At 34.3% G+C, this 22237-nt stretch overlaps 1 protein-coding gene across 2 annotated transcripts in view; it reads right to left on the bottom strand.

Annotated features, from left to right (window-relative positions):
• Nucleotides 1-1097: 1097 nt before the first annotated feature.
• Nucleotides 1098-22237, bottom strand: part of LOC145270013 (uncharacterized) — a 76695-nt gene continuing 55555 nt past the window's right edge. For both annotated transcript variants that reach the window (XM_080125650.1, XM_080125649.1), the window contains exon 2: nucleotides 1098-6490. In XM_080125650.1, coding sequence (XP_079981776.1) covers nucleotides 4766-5632 — 867 coding nt within the window. In that variant the 5' untranslated portion in view covers nucleotides 5633-6490 and the 3' untranslated portion in view covers nucleotides 1098-4765. The remainder of the gene's footprint in view (nucleotides 6491-22237) is intronic.

Below are 22237 nucleotides of genomic sequence, written 5' to 3'. Positions count from 1 at the left end.
ATCACAGTCACTGGGAGCCGGTTTGTGACTATAAAATGAGGGGACCAGAAAGGAGAGAGAGGAGATTCGCCCCGCTGCGTCAGTGAACGCACGGACGGATTCTCCCACCCGACCTAAAGAGATGAAGAAGAAAAAGAAATAAGGCACCAGTGAACTGAAGCCGACTACGCTCTCATGTTAGAAAAAAGAAAGGAGAAAAACATAGGAGGCGAAGACGCCGTGCTGCTAGCTGTTGAGGAAAGAAGTCGCCACTCTCAAGTTAAAAGCCAGGACACATATCACCGACAGTAGCACGACCGGCCACCCACTTACCACCCCCATCGTCCGCTTACAAACATTCATTCTTTGTTAAATTATACAAGCGTACAAAAGTTCTTTCCTTATCAATGCATACACACCTACAAACATCCTACGAACACTTTACCTCTTCTAATTAAAACTGTCATTAATAAATAAAACCGGTTCTCAACCTTCAATATTCGTCTGTCCTTAATTGCATGGAGTCAGATTCTACATACTTCAACGTTGTCAATTAAATGTATTCTTTGTTGTGACCTCTATGGCCTCATTTCCTTCACCCCTTCTCCATCTATAAACCAACCAAAAAAACCTCAGGGCCATAATACCAAGCGGATCGGATTTCTTTCTTCGCTCTCTCTCCACCTGTGTTATTTCATCTGGTATCGACGATTCCCACCAGGAATAACTACCGCGATGTCACCAGGTAGACAGAGTCCAGCTTTTACCCAGGGATAATATCTCCCTGTGAACATTCGCTTGAATAAACCTTTTCTTTGTTAATTTATTGAAGTTGTTGCGTTCGTCATTTCAGAAGCTTGTGTTGAATTATTTATTTTCTTAGATTGTGCCCTAAAAACACGAAACCCTTAATACTATTAAACAAATCAAAATATACACTGAATATTTACACAAAAACATCCAGCCAAATTGCATAATGGACAAAATAGAACTGAAATATTAAAAATATCAAAAGACTTTAAGGATGATCAATGTTTAATTGTAAGTTCATATGTATTTTCCATTGACATATCTCAATATAGAATTCAATAGAACATAATAATTTTCTCTCGTTTATCTATTATAATGTCTTTGTGTTATGCATTACAGCATTAGTCATAACAATGAATTACATTTAAATCTGAGTATCCTTTTAATGAAGATTTCCAACACTTATGAAACCTTGAGGAAATAAATCATTTAATGTGGAGAAATGCTTGACTTACCTGGATAGACCACGCGCGGGTCGGTCACCGAAAATAAATAAAAAGAAAGAAAAGAAACGGTCAAGACTCTTATTTATAGAGTAGTGATCACGTGAGTTAGAAGAATATGCAAATAGAGGTGAACGATTTTGCGATATAAAAAGCCTGTGTTGTTAAGAGGAGGGGCAGACTGTTAGCAGAAGTCAGTGCTGTCAGACGTGCTTTAGAGTTTTGTTATTATATGCTGTGCTCGATTGTTGGGAGAGAGAAAAGAGAAGAGGAGGAACCAAGAAGACATTCTGCAGGTACTTTGATACAACGGGGGCGCAATTCAACAATCAACCATTTCCTTTGGTTTAAGAACACAAAGGAATCGAGATACTTGACTTTGTGTTGGTTGTGACATTCTGCAGGTACTTTGATACAACGGGGGCGCAATTCAACAATCAACCATTTCCTTTGGTTTAAAACCAACACAAAGTCAAGTATCTCGATTCCTTTGTGTTCTTTAAGAATAATTTTCTTTTACTAAATACACTTCTTAACTGTTATCGTTTCTTTACCGTGACATCTTTTGATTTAATTTTGAATTCCATGGTCAGAATAGGGTTGGTCTTTTATATGATTCATCTTAATGTTGTTACTAGGATATGAGGTAATGCACTCTACCTTTCAACTAATAAACCAGCCTCTATGTTTAACATCTAGTCTGGGTTTACTTCTGATGGGAAGAATCCATGTCATACCAAACATCTGTACAAAGCGACTGAAGACACGAAAATGTGCTTTCTTGTAGGCTTTGAATTTGTATATCCTTAAGCATGAGGTTTACAGTGTATCTTTCCATGTCTCTCCAAGTTGCTCTATTTAAAGGCTTCAACAGCCAATCATTTCTTGTGAGGAGAAACCCGGGTGTACTTATATTCATTACATCATTATATATACAGAGCATTTCATCAAAATGCTAGGCATTCACCAATTTAGAAGTTCCAATTTTTCCCGTTCCCTAAAATAGAATTATTTGAATTTCTTTTGCACTTGGTTTCGAAATATTTTAAAAATGTTCTATCACAGATCAGATATAATTTGTTTTCAGACTTCATGTATTTTTTTAATTCCCAATTGATTTTAAATGCTGAAGTGCAAATTTCACAAAAGTTTTTTGTCGTGTTTTCATTTTACTTTAGTATGTTCTTGGAAATTCAGGGGTTTTAAGAGCAACTCTTGATTTTTATGAGATACATAGATAACCAAGTGTTCAATCAATATCCTCCTCTAAGTCTCACACGTTAATTTTGTAAAGTAGTGAAGAATAATAATTTTCCAATTTATCACTTAATCTTGTTATAGTTTATGTTTTTTAAAAAAATGTTGTTGGATTCTAGGAAAAAATATATCTGATTTATTGGTGTACCTAGCTTAGTGCTATTTCTTAAGGTAGAATCAGTAGAAGGTGCACCGTCACACACACACACACACACATATATATATATATATATATATAGCCGGGTCGGGAGATCATATTCCAGCTTTGAATACATTTTGACTATTTGGTTTAGATGAAGTGTCCTTGTATCAGTTTGTCTTGATAAACCACAGATGGAGCACACTAGATGATGTTATCTAGTAAATAATTCTAGCTCTATCGTGTCTGTTAAAAAGCGAATCAGTTGAAAATTCTGGTTTTTCAATTCTCTTTTGTTTAAGCTAGACATTTACCACTATATCATATATTCCAACTGAGAGATCTTTTTAACATTCTAATCGTGCCTTTAAGTGAAATTTTTTGTATCTCTCTTACACCTGGTTCACCGAGTATTTTTTGTGATGGTAGTTTTTGAAATTCTTTTTCATGAGTCCAGTTGCTACTATAATTACTGGAATGATGAAGACCTTCCTAAGATTCCAGATTCTCATCATGTCGTACATAAGACCTTGGTATTTTGTTGGTGTTTCCTTCTATGACAATTATACATGCAGTTTGTGAACTGTTCTGCTAGGTGTAGTTACTCGAGGTAACATCACTAGAAGAAGGTGCACGATTATTATATAGTGTAAAGCCGCGCCATGTGGCTCTCATTTGAGTATTGGATATTAGGTTACGGTTTACTTGTAGGGTAAAGTATCCTCAGATCAGGTTAGCCTGTATAGAGATACTGAAGAATGGTGTCTAGTAAGCATTCAAACTGTCTCTCGTGTGTGTCTAAATATGTCTTTTTGCATGTTTTTAAAGCTGAATTTGCTAAAAATCCTAAAGTGCAATTTGTAAAAGGATAAGCATAATTTTCATCTCCCCAATTGACCATTTTAATGTTATAATATATCTTTCTTTTAGTCTGCTGGTAAAAATTCATCTAGTTTGATGCAGTATCCAGTTTTGTTTTGTTACTTGAGGTAACATTACGTGAAGAAAATGCACAATTCCTCGTAAAAGCTAGAATGGATTAGTTATACTGATATTTTATATGAACTGCAAATACTCTGTAATTTTGAATATTTGGTCAATGTTTACTTCTAAGGGAAAATATCCTCATGCCAGGTTAATCTGACAGACTCCCGTACAGAGAGACCTTAGATACCCGAATATAGTGTGTCTAGTAGGCATTTAAGTTCCAGTTTGTATTCAAGTTATCTCCTATCCAGTCTTTAAAGAGGTTGAAAGCAATAAAACAGCGCCACCTAAGAAAAATTATAAAAATTAAATGGAACGATTTTATGCCAAATGTTGAAGTACTCAACAGAGCCAACATGAACAGCATAGAAGCCGTACTCGTCACCACATAACTGTGATTGACTAGATATGTGTCCCAGAATGAAAAACAATCGCTTCCCAAAAATCTATTATACGGAGAAGCAGAAAGATTGGTGGGCAGAAACTTCGCTACAAGGATGTGATAAAGCGCCACCTAAAGGCAATGAATAAGAACATGGAAAATTGGGAAGAGCTAGCAGAAGACTGAAGTTGCTGGTGCAGTAGCCTTAACAAATGAAATTTAAAAATAGAGCCAAAACTAAAAGTCAGGTCTGGACGAGAACATTATCAAAGGCACAATCCTGGCAAATACCCATGTGTTACTGATGAGAGAAACTTTCCACACCGAGGGTAGAATGATACAACACAGTAAGATAAAGCAGACTCTGGCTATTCATCTTCAGCTATAAAGGATTGCGTGATAATGATGAAAAATATAATCAGTCAAAAATGCTAAACCAAACACTTAAAAAGAATAAGGTTTCTCTGCAGTGTGTGTTCGATTATGAATTTTTAATATACTCAGGGTGGAAAATGCTAAGTTGCAGACTTTATAAGAATAAGGTTGAGGTAATATTACTTGGAGAAAATGTACCATTCCTTGTAAAAGGTAGTGTAGGTTAATGATACTGACATTTTATTTGGGCTGCAGATACTATGTAATTTGGAATATTTACTCATGTTTACTTCTAAGAAAATATATTCCTATGCCAGGTTGATCTGATAAACTCCTGTACAGAAAAAGTTAAGAAACTCGGATATGGTGCATAGCAGGCATTTAAGTTCTCTCCTATCCAGTGTGTGATTTCATGTGCTTTTTAAAAAGATACTTAGTTGAAAATGCTGAACCACATACTTCACAATAATATGGTTTCTCTCCAGTGTGGTTTCGCATATGAACTTTTAAATAAGTGCTACTTGAGAATGCTGAACTACATACTTCACAAGAATATGGTTTTTCTCCAGTATGTGTTCGATTATGAATTTGTAATATACTCGGGGTGGAAAATGCTGAGCTGCAGATTTTACAAGAATATGGTTTCTCGCCAGTGTGGATCCTCATGTGAACTTTTAAGGATGTGTTATTTGAAAATGATGATTTACAGATTTCACAAGAATATGGTTTTTCACCAGTGTGTGTTCGCATGTGAAGTGTTAGGGAAGTATTGTATGAAAAGCTTGAGCCACACACTTCACAAGAATATGGTTTCTCACCGGTATGCATTCGCATATGTACTTTAAATGAAGAACTGGCTGAAAATGCTGACCCGCATATTGCACAAGAATAAGGTTTCTCTCCAGTATGTGTTCTCATGTGTATTTTTAATTTGCTCTTGGTAGAAAATGCTGAGCCACACACTTCACAAGAATAGGGTTTCACGCCAGTATGCATAAGCATGTGTCTTCTAAACTGATCATTATTTGAAAATGACGATCCACAAACATCACAAAAATAAGGTTTTTCTCCTGTGTGCATTCTCATGTGATTCTTCAAGGGATAACTAGTTGAAAATGCTGATCCACAAACCTCACATGAATAAGGTTTCTCTCCAGTGTGAGTTCGTATGTGATATTTTAACTTAGTGCTTGTAGAAAATGTTGAGCAACACACTTCACAGTAAAATGTTTTCTCTTTAGTGTGTGTCAATGCGTGCATTTTTTGTTGATGATTAGTTGTGAATGTAGATCAGCAGATTTCACACGAATAAGGCTTTTCTTCAATGCTTGTTTGCATTTTTCTTACTAGTTGTGAATTTGTTTCTATTAAGCAAGCGTTTCATTAATGACACATTTATAAAAATGATGGTCTGATGCAGAATAGCATACATTTCATATCATTCACTTTTAACTATAACGGTTACCTGTTGAATGAAGAGAAAATATCATTAAAATAATCACAAATTGCAAAACCAATTCGGATTTAGATTAAAATCAATTTTGTTTCTCTATATTTTGTTTGTGAATGCGTGAGTTTGTAATGGACCATTACTAACAAACACTGAATTGCAGAGACCATAAGAATAAGGTTTATGCTTAGTGTTTATCAACAGGTGTTTTTATAATGAAGAATTTGTCGAAAATGCTTACCCACAAACATCACAAGAATCAGGTTTCTTTCCAGTAGAGGTTTGTATTGGAACTTTTAATATAGCACTTGAAGATTATTATTTACATGCAACAAAAAGGTTTCTGTGACGTGTATGCAAACGTGTGCGTCTATAACTCAGTTCAGAATGTTTATTTGCAATAATAAAGTTTCTGTGCAATTCTATGACTAAATGTTACTTTTTAAATATTCTGATTCACTCTCTATAACACTGAGCATTTACCTTAATTGTTGCTTGTTTGTAAAAGTTATTAATGTATATTACAAGAATAATGCTGCCGTTGAGCATGTATTTCTATACCATTTTTTTAATTTAATTGTAAAATTGCTATACTTTTTGGAATAAAATATGTCCATATATTTACTCCTGATGAGATAAATTATTTCATTCTTCCCTGTAGCTGTTATCTGTAAATAAATAGAAATATCATTAAATAAATCATATTACAAAATTAACTGCATTTAGTTTACATAATGCGGATAAAGCAAACGATATTTTCTATATGATGAATTAATATTCATTGATACACTATACCAAAATTATCACTCATATTTTCATTTAAAACAGATATTATAAGTCATATATTTTAAATATACTCATGTAATAAGGGATATACATAAAAATGCTCATATAATGATGCATATATTTTAATAATGTGCATATGAGGGACATATTAGAAAAATGCATATATAATGAGCATTTTTAATAATTAAAAATACCAATAGAATAAGGCATATATTTAAAAAATACTCCTATTATAAAGGATACATTCCAACAATGTTCATATAATAAGATATATTTTAAACAATGCTTATATAATGCAGGATATATTTAACAAACGCTCATATAATACGGGATATATGTAAAAAGTGCTCATATATTCATAAGATGATGTATAAACTTTAAAAATGCTCATATAACGATGTATATACTTTTGAAATGTTATTTAAGAGACATATAAAAACGATCCCTATATATAGGGAAATATATTAAAGAAATAGTCATAGAATGAGGAATATATTTACAAATGCTCATACAATTAGATGTGTAATAATGCTTATATAATGATGGATATATTATAAAAAATGCTTATAATATGAGATATTTTAAAATGCTCATATAATAGAGAATATATTTTTAAAAATTTTCATATGAGGAATATATTTATAAAATGCTCATAAAATTAGATATATATTTACAAAATGATCACATTATGAAGTATATATTTAAAAATGCTCACGTAATTAAGGTATATATTTAAAAATACCTATATAATGAGGGATATAGTTAGAAATCCACATATATTGAGGAGTATGTTTTAAAAAATCTAATATAATGAGGAATATATTTCTAAAATGTTCACTTTTTAGGGATATATTTTAAAATGGTCAAATAATAAAAGATGTTTTCAAAACGCTATTATTAGGAATATACTTTAAAATGTTCATAAAATTTTAAAAATCCTCATATAAGTCTTTAAATATTCACATGATGAAGGGTATATTTTAAAATGCTCATATATTGTGTGATATGTTTGAAAATAATCAGATAATGGAGGTTATATTTAAAAATTTTCATAATGAGGGATGTGTTTAAAAATATGCTTATATAACGCAGATACAACATAATCACATCGACACAGCAGTTCCTGTTATATCATAAAAGTAACATTTATACTGGTCAGTACCAAATGGATGATCAATGGCGGAATTCCAGGTACTGTATGTAGGAGGGCGTCGACACTTCCCTGCAAGAGTTACCAAAACCTAACGTCGTCATCTTCCCTTGCAGGGACATACAAGCAATTAGAGATCACTTGTGAATTTCATACTCTCATGGAACTTTCTCCTTTAGAGGAAGTCGGTTAGACCTGCATATGGTTAGTGCTGTTCCCATTTCCATAGAAATCCTTATATATTGAGGCATATATATTTAAAATGCTCATATAATGAGGTATATATATATTTAGAATGCTCATATGATAAATGATGTTTTCAAAAGGCTCATATTATGATGAATATATTTTAAAATGCTCATAAAATGAGGGATATATTAAAAAACTGCTCATATAATATAATGAAGGATCTATTTTGAAATTATTATATAATTAGTCATATATTTTTTTAAATGCTCAGAAAATGCTCGGTATTCTTAAAAATGCCTATATAATAAGAAATATATTTCAAAATATTCATATAATAAAGGACATATTTTAAAATTCTCATATAATGAGATATATATATTTTAAAAGTTTATCTAATGAGGGATGTATTTTAAAATGATTACATAACGAGGGATATATTTTTAAAATGCTCATATAACGAGGTATGTATATTAAAAAATTCTCATATAATGGGAAATTTATATAAAAAATTCAAATCATATCACTTATCTCTGTACAATTCTGTTGGTAGATAGATTATCCTGACATGCACTAAGAGTGACCTTCATAAAATTTCACACTAGCTAACTTAATTGCTACTTACTGGCATAAGATCTTTACTATGTTACAATATGATACATATTAATATAGAAAATATATGGAGAAATTAAATCCTAATCTCAATGCTTATGGAAAGTGTGAATTAAACCTGATTACGGCCATTTTACTTTTAAAATGTTTTTTACATACGGGTTGCATCTATCTCTAGTTTCTCACTAGTAGACAAACAGAAACAAAATGAATCTCAAATCTAATTGAATCTGCATTGTTGGGCAAGCTCCAACCTCTGTTCCATCACCACAATGTCATATTCCTATTTTTTTTTTACAAGTATTTTAATAGAATGTGCTTTGATGGTTTTCTGGACTAACCAGATCTGTCATTTGGATGAATCTGAATCTATCAATGAAAGTTTTATGATAATCCAAACAATATGATCTTTTGTTACACTTTATCACCCCAAACAAGGTATATTGCAAATTGAAACACAAGGGGTACTATGAAGGGAGCTGAGAAGCAAGATGTCTATTTGCATTACATTTAAATTTCAACTTATGGGGGAAACAGAAAGGGATTCCAAATTCTAGCAGTTTGAGAGAATAAACTATTAGAGTAGGTTTCTATGCCTGTAGGGCTATCTAAAGTGAAGGGATAAGATTTTGCTGCTTATTGGATTAAAGATGCATGTGTGAGGATAGGATTAGTAAATTTCTATTTACAGTTAAATTTAGGTCAAGACGAATTTTCAAGTTCTCCTTTACATCTCAAACACTGAGTTAGTAAAGAAGTTGAGAACATAATTTTCCTCTTTTTAATTGACCATTTAAATATTTTATAGTATATCTTTCTTGTAGTCTTTTAGTCTTACTGGATTCCAGGACAAGAATTCGTCTAGTCTCGTGGAGTATACAGTTTAATGCAGTTACTTGAGGTAACATCACTTAGAAAAGGTACAGTATTCTTGTAAAAGTCAGTGCGAGTTAGCCATATTGAGGGGACTTTATTTGGGCCATGAATAATGTGTGGTTTTGAATATTTAGTCTGGATTTACTTGTAGGGTAAAGTGTCCTCATGCCAGGTTGTTCTGACAAACCCTTGTACAGAGAAACCTTGGAATTCGAGGACTGTGTCTAGTAGGTATTCCAGTCCTCTATGTATTTATATATTAATATTGTACATATATAAAACTCAATCATGTATTTCTAGTACATGTGCACCTACAAAATCAACATATTTTCATATTCTTGTCTAAATAATTATTTCCAGATTATTCCTGTTGTGTTGATAAAACTGTAAATGAAATTGATATCAATTGCTATGAAAAAGTTTGTTCTTGTAACTAAACTAAGGTAGCCCATTTCCTTTCTGGTAAAACTTGCTGACAGTGCTCTGTTATGGAGTTGTTTTGAAAATTGGACGGAAATGTAAATTTTCTTCCATTTTAATCTATTTTAATTGCACATGCATCAATACAATCGAAAGATTAAAAGAATAAAATTCAACAATTGTACTTTTGTAATAAAGAAAACGAAAGATATTTTAATAAAAATAAACTTTTATTGACAAAAAAGAAATAATAAAATTTTTAAACGAAAAATAGAATTTGGTATTTTTTACATTAAGTCCAACTCACTGTTCACATTCGTAATGTTGACTTTTGTAGGTTTTGGATGTGCTTGACAATGAGGAACGGCTTTTGAAATAAACACCCTCAACCTTCCCATGTTAAGAACGGCTTTTGAAATAAACACCCTCAACCTTCCCATGTTAAGAACGGCTTTTGAAATAAACACCCTCAACCTTCCCATGTTAAGAACGGCTTTTGAAATAAACACTCCAAACCTTCCCATGTTAAGAACGGCTTTTGAAATAAAGACCCCCAACCTTCCCATGTTAAGAACGGCTTTTGAAATAAACACCCTCAACCTTCCCATGTTAAGAATGGCTTTTGAAATAAACACTCCCAACCTTCCCATGTTAAGAACGGCTTTTGAAATAAACACCTTAACCTTCCATGTTAAGAACGGCTTTTGAAATAAACACGTTAACCTTCCATGTTAAGAACGGCTTTTGAAATAAACACCCCCAACCTTCCCATGTTAAGAACGGCTTTTGAAATAAACACGTTAACCTTCCATGTTAAGAACGGCTTTTGAAATAAACACCCCCAACCTCCCCATGTTTAAGAACGGCTTTTGAAATAAACACTCCCAACCTCTCCATGTTAAGAACGGCTTTTGAAATAAACACCCCAACATCCCCATGTTAAGAACGGCTTTTGAAATAAACACCCCCAACTTTCCCATGTTAAGAACGGCTTTTGAAATAAACACCCCAACCTTCCCATGTTAAAAACGGCTTTTGAAATAAACACCCCCAACCTTCCCATGTTAAGAACGGCTTTTGAAATAAACACCACCAACCTTCCCATGCTAAGAACGGCTTTTGGAATAGAGACTCCCAATCTTGTAAGCATATCTGAAAACCTATAAAAGTAGGCATTTTGAATGTGAATGGTGAATTTTTGACTGAATGTTGGCGCATTCGTAATTAAAAAAAAATATTAAAACAACGAAATTTAAATTTTCAAAACAGTTTTTATCTTTCTTCCTACCTAGCAGTGGATACAACAATCCTTTCTTTATACAAAATGCAACTCTTCTTCATATTTCATAACTTCTATTTTTATAAATTCCGGCTAGTAGCCTACTCTGAATTCCTACTAGACACTGTCTTCGAATGTCTATGGTCTCTCTGTCAGGATATTGGCTCTAAATCTTGCTAGAAGGAACGAAATCACATAGGTGCTGTAAAAAGTCTGGCAAATCATGTTTCTATGTCAGAGCTTCTGGTTGGTATGAGTCAATCACTCTGGTGATACCCCTATTCGTTGACACCAAAAGATATGTAGTACTTAATACAGATAGAATATATGACAGCTACAACAGCCACTGCTTAAGATTATAGCTGACAAAGAACAAAGCAGGAAGAAAAATAATGCACACTGCAGATTACTGAACTCTATACATACACTTGCGCCACATGTATAATCACATGATATGTGTGCAAAAATTCCATGTACGTTTTGCTATGTACTGCACCGTTTTGTTCTATTACTGGCAATAAAATTGTCCAGAATATTCCCTACATCAAAAAACAAAAATAAAGAAAAATCTATATGATGTAAGTACTCATAGCAAAATGGAAATATCATATTCCAAGAATGACGTAAATTGATCAAGTAGTTTAAATTTAAAAAGAGCATCATTTTTAAGTGATTATTGGAAATTCGTTGGCATTACAACATAAATCTCTTAATTATTATACAGTTATCTCACTTGTTTCTTGAGATTTTTTTCCAAAATGACAGACAAGATTTTATTCCTTGGATACTCATAAAATTTGATTTTCTCAATTAAAAATAAAACTACTTAATCAATTTTAATTGAAAGCTATTTTTAATTTTAGAAGAGTTTCTGATGGGTAACCAATCTGTATAAATTCTTAAGACAAAAAATAGATTCTATTCTTCGATGGGTAGCCAATCTATATAAACCATGAGAGGAAGAATATAGTTTCTTCTCACATGAAGATGAAAATGTGTTAGAATTCTAAAAGATCCAGTATTTTTATGGAATAATTCCAGTTTCTAGTTGGTTGCTAGCAGAACGTGGCTCCATTTAATTGGTCAGTTCCTATTGCCAGTGTCTATAAATAGAACCATCCAATTTTTTAAGCATACCCTCTTTAGTATAGCTTGTTCAAATGTCTCTAAAGTGCCTGTTATTTTTTATTGTGATTACTGTCAAGATCAATATTGAAAAGTTTCTTAAAAATGCAAAATAATCTATTAAATACATTACAGAAACGGGAATCAAATTAGATTTGCCATGTTTAAAGGAATTCACAAACATGCAGGAAGAACAAGAAATTAATAAGATCCACAAAAGGCATAATTACTAAACTTACTGTGACAGTTGGGATAAGGCAGATAGAATCACAAAATCAAATGGGTACAACACTTGGAGTGCCCTTTTCGAATCTGAAGAAGAATGTGTAGCACTAACGAAGAAACAAATATTACTTATACTCTGAATAAAGTATGTGAGACATAGGAGGACCACAGTATCCATCTTCAAGGTTCCGGGGTTGGTCCTAGGGGAATATCTTCTGCGGTTCTTCCTAAAATACAGTGATATTACTGGGATTGATGAGAATAAATATAGCAGTATGTGGACGTTTGAAATACTACTAAACAAGGAAGCTTTTCAAAAAGTATCTTACTATTTAGAAGCCGTAGAAGAGAAATTATCCATCATTATTGCTGGTAGAAGCTGGCTTGTTGGATATAGAGGGAAATGAAATAACTGACGTTTACATGTTCCACAAGATTAATGCTAGCAAAACTAAAGAACTGAGTTTTGGAACATCTAGATCCTAAAAACAATGACCAAAAGGTAGAGTTGACAACTACCCCACAAAAAAAAACAGTATTACTCTCCCCAAATGTGGAGTAGTCGCATGCACGGTGGTTGCTTTTTTATCAGCCAGAAAAACTTGTAACACAAACTTTGTTGTTTTTTTTTAAATATAAAAAGTATACCCTTTTTTCTTTATTGCCTCGTGTGTGTGTGTGTGTGTGTGTGTGTGTGTGTGTGTGTGTGTGTGTGTGTGTGTGTGTGTGTGTGTGTGTGTGTGTGTGTGTGTGTGCCAAGCTAGAGATAGAGTGGGTGGATAGGAAGGTGGGGGATAGAACCACGAGCTCATCTAATGTTGCTTTGTCTGCTGGCTGTTTGCTTTTTCTCTGGGCTATATATGTGACCTGCTTTCTACAGGTGCATTAACTTTGACAGCTGTAAGCATCAAATATTTGACCTTTCACCATCAGCGACATCCATTTTGACAGTCTGATCCCAATCTTTCAATGCATTTTGGTTACCAGCTGTCATGTATGTATGTGTGTGTGCGTGTGCACACTTCACCATGCGACACAAGTTCAGATAACCCCTAACGAATCTCTAAATAAAAAACGAATGGAAGTTAGTCCCTTCAAGTCCTATGCCCAAACCCTCATACAAGAAGAAAAAAAAAATCAAAATTAGATCAAGCAAGGACCTCGGGGAAATAAATTCAAGAAGCTTTTAAAGTTAAAGGAATCCTTACATAATAAAAAAATAAATGAAGAAAACAACTGAGTTTCCAGCATCTCTTTCCAGAAAAATTCTTTCTCCCTTCACCCCTAAGAAAAACTGACACCCCCTCAGTTCATCTGCTAAAATTTAAGACATCAAAATCTTCACCGATTTGCACTCCCTGTAACACACCCCAAACACTCAACTCTTTCCCCTATGAAAATTGACATGCTGCCTTTTCCAGCACCCCTCTTGCCCACCACTTGAACATTAAAAAAGAGACAAAGAAGCCCCTCAGCAGAGCGAGAACCCAGGAAAAAGAGACCCTTATTTTACATGGGAAAAAATATATAAGTTTACCCCAGACTAAGAGGCGGTAATTAAAATACATGCTAAAAAGAATTCTTTTAAAACAGTACAATTGCTTAATGTATTTGGACCGAATGTGAAGGACACGGTGAATTCTGGAAGGAAGACATCAAAAAAGCCTTTCCAGCTTTGAAAAGTGTGCACTTGGCTGAGCGGGAGGCACACAGATTGACCCAAAACAAGTGCTCTTTTTATCACAAGCGTCGACAATCTTTGAAGTTCCTTCTATAGATGAAAGAGAGTCACTCTGACGCCTGAGTGTTGTCCCATAAGGCTCTATTTAGAGCTATGGTGAGAGAGACCCTTTCGAGATGATAGTATTGAGGAGCTCAGTTTTTCGAACAGGGAGCTTAATATGGCCTTGGGCGTCTGGGATAAGCTGCTTCAATAATTATGAGGCATCACTCACCTGACTGGTAATTAAAAATGCCCTCTGAGTTGCAAAAGACTTTATGTAGCAGATTTTTTAGAGACATCTCGTTGTGCCCAATGCAGAGATTGGAAAGAAGATCTCGATTCTGCTTTCTTCCACTGCATTATTGTATGACCATTGTGTGAGTTAGTTTAAGGCTTCATGGTCCACACTTTAAATGGACAGTTCTTTGTCTTGGATCCAGTTTCCTCATGTTGTAATTGGGCACCCACCAGGAAGAAGGAGGAAAGTTATGTTTTTTTTTTTTTTTTTTTTTTGCTTGCTAGCTGTTGGGAGAGGCGTGATTTGGTTGGCACAACAGAAAGAGGCTTATGGAGATGAGACCTTCACTGCTCTCCAGCTTTTGCTCATTTTCAAATACCACCTAACAATGTATATTAAGTTGGAGTAGGTGAAACTCTCTTCAGCAAATTTCAACAAAAGTTGGGTGAAAGTTTCACGTTAATCTTAAGTGGTATTGGAAGTGCCTTTAGTATAAGAGGATTTTGGCTAACCTGAACGAATGTTGACAGTTTTAAACTGTTTACGTAGAGTAAACTAGATTTGTTTTTTCCACAGTTTAACTTAGCAAGAGTATGCATTATGTTATAAGGCTCCCGTAATAATGGTGTTGAGAACCACAGCATAAGCGCCTATGGTTGGAATGTGCTCATTGTAGAGAAGCACTGACACTCAAATCAGAAACCCATCTGGTACAAAAAATAAGATAAATGTACTATCATGGTTTGAGGTGACAGTATAAAAATACATTTATTTTTCTCCATGCGAGGAACATTTATCTCATGCATATGATGGTTGATTGTTTTTGTTTTATGGCATATCAACCTTTTTCAGGTTATTTAATGCCGAATCCAGTGATTTTGAGGAACGATTTTTTAATGGAGTATATTTGTTTTTTATATCGGATTCTATTTAAACCATAGTTGCGACCCTAACAGGTACTACCACTCTGGGTCAGAGTGGACCTGGGAGCAATGGCAATTTAAGGATGGCTCCACACTCCCCAAGGCTTGCAAGCTGGGGCCTCACCATCGGATATAGTTTTAGGTCATATCTAGGACCTTTGTATAAAGGGTTCTTTTTAATTTTTTATAAAGGCCAATTTTTTTAAGATATGAGAGTATGGTGTGGGGATTGTTTTTATCAAATAACTCTTTAATATTGTTTTCTTTTTAGAATAGATTTCTTACTGTTACAAAATCAATACATTCGATTAATATGTGTTTGATTGTGAGTGGTGTTTGACAAGGTATACAGATGGGTTGGCTCTCTTTTTTTTAGGAGATATGAGTGGGTTAAGTGAGTATGTCCTATTTTTATTCTTGTTAGTTTGACTTCTTCTTTTCTGTTTAATTTCGTATTTTGTTCTTGTTTCTTGATTTTTGGCATGATTTCGTGAAGTTTGTTGTTAGGGTGTTCATTCCAGTAGGTTTGCCATTTCTCTGTTGTATATACGTTGATACGTCTTTTTAGATCTATGTATGGAATTTTAAAATTTGCATCGATTGGTTGATTTAAGGCGTTTTTTTGCTGCTTAATCTGCTAATTCATTACCTTTAATACCGGAATGGCTCGGTATCCAGCAGAAAATGATTTCTTTTTTACTGTTTAATTCAGTTAATTTTTGGAGCAATTTTGCGATTAGGGAGTTGTTCATCTTTTTTATTTTTAATCGCTTTTAGAGTAGATTGGGAGTCTGAAAGGATTATAAATTTTTTTTTTTTGTTATTGGAGGCGAGTTTGAGAGCTAGGATTAGAGCATGTATTTCAGCACTGAAGATTGAGGTTTCTTTTGGGAGGTTTGATTGTTTTTTGATTGATTTATTGAGTATTGCTGCACTAGCTGTTGCTTATTTTGTTTAAACCCATCTGTATAGATGTGTGTATGGTCTGGATACTTTTCTTTGATTTTATCGAGATCATGATGATAAGTTATTGGATGAGTATGTTTCTTTTCATATTTACTTAAACTTAGGTCGATGTTAGGGGATACGATTTTCCAGGGAGGGGTTTTGAGTAGGAGAGTTTCGTGAATTTTGGTTATGGGTAGATTTGCTCCTTTGGAAATCGATTTTATTCTAAGTCCAAAGGTTTTGATTGCATTTTCTTTTTGGTCAAAAAGGTGTTTACGGTTTGGATGCTATTGTGTGCTGGGTTTGCGGGGTTGGCTGTAAGTTTTGTGTAGTACCATAGACCAAAGTTTTGATTTCTAAGCATTGGAGTAGTTTCATGGGCTTCAGCATACAGGCTTTCTACAGGGGAGGTTGGAAATGCTCCTAGTGCTAGTCTTAGTCCGGAGTGGCATATTGAGGGTTTTTATATATGACTTTCTGGTGGATTGATATATGAAGCTACCATAATCTATTTTTGATCTAATTAATGCTCTATATAGTTTGAGTAGTGTGTTCTTGTCAGCTCCCCAATCTGTATGGGCGATGACTCGTAGGAGTTGTAATGCTTTGTTACATTTGGTTTTTATGTGATTAATGTGTGGAATGAAATTTAGTTTTTTGTCAAAAATGATTCCCAGGTGCTTGTGTTCGTTTACGGATGGAATTTTTTCGCCTTCAATCTGTAAGGTTGGGTCAGGTGGAGTTTGCATTGGTTACAGAAATGGAAGCATTTTGTTTTAGTTTTGGAAAATTTAAAACCATTTTTAGTTGCCCATTTATTAATTTTATTTATGTTATGCTGTAGTTTTCTTTCAATAGTGTGAGTGTATTTAGATCTGTAGCTGATTGAGCAGTCATCTACATATATGGAGCTATGTATATCAGGAGAGAGTTCTTTTATAATCTTATTGATTTTTACGTTAAAGATAGTTGTTGATAATATGCTGCCTTGGGGCACTCCTTTTTTTATTTTGTGGGTTTGATAAAGTCGAGTCTATGCGAACTTGGAAAGATCTGTCTATTAGGAAGTTTTTTATGAATTCAGGTAGTCTGCCTCTTAGTCCAATGTTGTGGAGATCTTTTATGATACCATGTTTCCAGGTAGCTTCATATGCTTTCTCAAGATCGAAAAAAAAAAAACAGATGTTACGCGTTCCTTATTGATAAAAGCTTCTCTGATGTAATTTTCGAGGTTAGTGATGTGGTCTATACATTCCTCGATTTTTTTTTTTTTTGGTATCCACACTGGATTTTAGAAATTATTTTGTTATCATCTAGATACCATATAAGACGGTAGTTAATCAGTCTTTCAAACGTTTTGCATAGACAGCTTGTGAGTGGTATTGGTCTGTAGTTTTCTGGGTTTGATGTATCTTTTCTCAATTTGGGTATCGGTATTATTGTTGCTTGTTTCCATGAAGTTGGGAAATCTTTTGTTTCCCATATTTTATTATAAATTTTGAGAAGGAGTTTTAATGATTCGGGTGGAATTTCTTTAAGGAAGCTGTAGTGCACTTCATCTGGTCCTACAACTGAGTTATGGGATTTTTCTATGGCGGTTTCTAGTTCATTGAGTGAGAAGATTTAATTGTAAGGCTCTTGGTTTTTGGAGTTAAAGTTTATTTTGTACTTTTCTTCATGTTTCTTAAGTATTTGAAATTGTCTATTGTAGTGTTTTGATGATGAATTTTCGGCAAAGGTTTTAGCTAATGTGTTAGCAATATCTTTTTTATCAGTTATTTTCTGTTCATTTGTGAGAAGGTGTTTTGATTGGATTTGGATTATATTTTCCAGTTATTTTTCTAATCATTTTCCAGACGGTTTTGGGTTTAGTGGTGATGTTGATTTTGTTGACAAATTGTTGCCAGCAGGATCTTTTGCATTCCTTAATTGTTTTTCGAGTTTTAGCTCTTTGGTGTTTGTATTCTATTAAGTTGTTGGTTGTTTTTTCAATTTTCTTAAGGCTGCCTTTCTCTATCTAATGGCCGTTTTACATTCTGGATTGAACTATGGTTTGTTTTTTTTTTCAGGAGGAGAATTTTTGGGTATGCATTTTTTGGCTATTGTTATGAGTACTTCCGTAAATTCTTCTATTGTTTGGATTTGATGTTCTGTTAATTTTAGTGAACAAAGTTCTTTAAATTCGGCCCAGTTGGCTTTGTTTGTGTTCCACCTGGGTATGTGGTTTTGGATGGAGTTACTGTAATTGATTATAATAGGGAAGTGATCACTTCCACAGGGTTCTTCATAAGTGATCCATGTATAATCTATAATCCAAGAAGCTTGATGGATCACATATGATAAGATCAATGGCACTAGTTGATCCGTTTGTTGGATTTAAGTATGTGGGATTTTTTTGGTTGAGACGGCATAAGTTATTTTTGTTAATTAGTTGTTCAATTTTGTTTCCTTTTGAGTTTGTGACTTTACATCCCCATAACGTACTGTGGCAGTTAAAGTCTCCTAGGAGAATGAATGGTGAAGGTTGTTGTTTTATTAAATTTTCTAGTTCATTTTCATTTATTGGTTCATGAGGAGGGAGATATATTGAGCAGATTGTGATTGTTTTGTGCAATGTGACTTGAGTTGTAATTGCTTGGAGATTTGTTTTGACAGAGAAATTGCTTTGAGGTATGTTATTCCTTACAAGAATTGAGGTGCCTCCATTAGCACGAAGATCTGTGTTATGGAAATAGTTGTATTGTTCATAGTTTGGTGTTTTGAAATGGTTATTGTTTTGTAGGAAGGTTTCTTGTAAGCAGGCAATGGCTGGATTAAGAGTGAGATAAGTATAAGAAGTTCATTATAGTTAGATCTTATTCCACGACAATTCCATTGGATAATTTGTTGTTTTATTTCTAGCCATGAGATTGTTTAGTTTTTGTCGATTTCCATCTCTTTAGAAGTAGAGGGTTTATCTTTTGTCGGAGTTTGTGTCTTTGGTGAAGTGTTTTGCTGGGTTTTTTTCTTTTTTTGTTTGGATCGGACGTCGATCTGGATCTTGCTTGAAATGTTGCTGTTTTGGCTTTTTGTTCATTTTTCCCCTCTTGATTACTTGTGTTTGGTTTCTTGTTTATCTAGGGTGTTTTCGGTTTCCATTTTTTCTAGAATTTGGAGTCTATTTTGAGTGTCTATAGCTTGGTTTTCTTCTTTTCCGGAACGTTCTCTATCTGCAGTTTTATCATTGCTTATGTTTTTATTAATTTCTGGTGGTTGTTTTGTTTGTTTCTGTGATAATTTTTTTAATGGTTTTGTTGTGGATGCAATATTATTTTCTTTGGATTTGTTATTTGTATTTTGTTTCCCAGATTTGAGTCTTTTAGGCTATTTTGAAATTCTGGCCATTCTTTAATGTTTAATGTAATCAGATTACTTATCAGTTCCCTATATTGATCATGTATTTCATTATGTTGGCATGGTTTAGTTGTCTTTTTTGTTGTCTCAGCATATGTGTTTCTTTCATGTAAGTCTCAACTATTTTTCAGGCTTCTGGAAAGGTTGTGTTTTTTTTGTACTTTACTTCTATAATTTCTTTCTTTTTTATATGTTTTGCACATTTTAGAGAAGACCAGGTGATCTTCTTTGCAGTTAGCGCATTTCCCCTCATTTATGCATTTTTCTTCGGTGTGGTTAAGCTCTTTGTTGCCGCATTTTCCGCATATTTTTATTCCTTTACAGGCTTCTGTATAATGTCCATATTTTTGGCAATGGAAACATCTTAATGGAGCTGGGATATATTGGTCTACTTTTACATTTAAGTAGCCAATTTTCATTTCTTTAAGTATTGTGGGTTTGTTAAACGTTAATATGTATGTGTTGGTGGTTATTATTTTATTGTTTCTTTTTATGTTTATGCGGATGTGGTTGATTACTCCTTGTTTTTCTAATTCAGGTTTTAATTCTTCTTCAGTTGCTAGCGATAGTTCATAACTTTGAACTACTCCTTTCGAAGTATTTAGTGTTTTATGGGGAAACACTTTGCACTTATACTCATGGAAGTTCTTCATTTTGAGTAGAGATTGAGCACCTCTAAGATTGGTTATTTCAACTAGTAGATTTCCATCTTTTGTTTTTTTGATCATTTTTGGTTTACTTTTTGTGGATAATGTCTTTTCTATTAGAAAAAGTGATAAATTTCCAATTTTTTTATTTTCGATTAATTCGATAACCAAGAATCGTGGGAAGTTTCCTTCATCTATGGTTGGAACGGTTTTTCTAGTTTTTAATTTTTGTTCTTCATCTGAGCTTGAGAGGTCAGAGTCAGAGGAATAGTTTCTTTTAAGGGTTTTGAGGGGGATGCATTTGTTTTTATCAGCCATGGATTTTGGGATTTATTTTTCATCAACCACTTACCTACCCACCGTGGAGTCCAAAATTGGGGCATAGTAAGGGGGAAACCCATTTGCCTTGATCACGTCGGGGCTACATGGAGGATATACTCTTTTGGTAAGGAGTTCTCAAGCACTATATTTTCTGTTCAATATGTCCTCAAAAATACATTTGTTCAGATGAAGTGTTGAGTTCTGGTCTTTCCAATTGATTGACCCTTGCCACCACCTTCTAGCACTTACTTGGTTTGCCTATTTTTTGTAGTGGGGGAAGAAAAATAAAAAAAAGATGGGAGTACCTTTAAGTTTTGTTCTTTGTTGTGGTACTTTGGGTGTAAGTGCTAGGGCTTGGCGTGACTAGCCAATTGGTCGGATCGGGCCTTTCCAACTGCCTGTCTAGCCAAAGTAAGGACCGAAGTAATGTGTTGCAGTGCCTAGACTTTTATGCACCCAGGTCTAGGTTAGCTCAATCACCAGGATCACGTCCTAAGGCATTATGGATAGCAACCCATGGCTAACTGGTTGCCCAATTAAGGGGTTTTACCCTCTGCAGAGGGGCAGTCGGCTTATTCTAGTGCCCTACCAACAGGGCAAAAATAAAAAAAAAAAGGAGTGGGAGAGAGGGGGTTGACGGGGTTGGGAAGTAGGGAAGGAAAAGGAAAGAAGAGGGGAAGGAGGTTGTTGTTTTTGTTTTTGCAGAACATAATTAAGTTTTACAATAGAGAATAGAAAACAAAAATAGAAAATCGATGTAGGTGCATTTCGTCTCAGGAAGCCAATAGACAGCCTGATCTGGTAGCACCAGCATGCATATGGGGTTGTTGTCAGTTGGGAAGAGGATGAAAAGTAAAATAAGGCGGCTGGTTGGGCAAGAACGAAGTACAACGCTGAGAGTTGAAAAATTCTGACCCTTTTTTTTGTTCTTTTTTTTACTTTGAGAACAAGCAAATGTTTCGCCAAGCGTGAACACAACTCGTACGTCGAATGAATTTACATGACCAAAACATAATTCCCCTAAAAAACTATAGACAATCTTTCAACTGTCCTTTTTACTTTTGTACTTATCCCTTTGCCACATTTTTCCCCTCCAATTTTTGATTCAATAATCCCCATTCCCAATCCTAATTATTTGCAGATTTGCTCTTGTCAGAAATGTAGGCCCACTTTCGAGTTATTCAAATAAAGTAAGTTTCCCTGGGTACTGGCAAAACTACTTATCTGTCTGTAGCGGAATTGGCAATAACCGAAATGGGGGGAAATAAAGAGCTTACCGCGGATACATCTGTTGTTGTGTTGCGGGCCAAGCGGAAGAGAGTTCCAAGATGGCGTCCATGGTTTTTTATTGGCTTTGACCCCATGCAATTCTCGCAGAATCGCATGTGCTCTCGCACGATTATGCAAATATATAATTCCTGAATGCTATAAAGGCAGGACACTGTGAAGCAGTCAGGCGGTGTTTTGCAGATTGTGTATAAGTGGTTCTGGCGGTTGGATTGTTCTTTGTGACGAACCCCGAATCTGCAAGAAGCGAGTTTTCTTCTGCCTATTTTTTTTTTG

This window comes from Euprymna scolopes, chromosome 4 (genome assembly GCF_053919585.1).
Source record: "Euprymna scolopes isolate OS-2025 chromosome 4, ASM5391958v1, whole genome shotgun sequence".
In the NCBI taxonomy this organism is placed as follows: Eukaryota; Metazoa; Mollusca; class Cephalopoda; order Sepiida; family Sepiolidae; genus Euprymna; species Euprymna scolopes.
The sequence above is the reverse complement of the archived record's forward strand: the minus strand, read 5'-3'. Positions and strand labels throughout refer to the sequence as shown.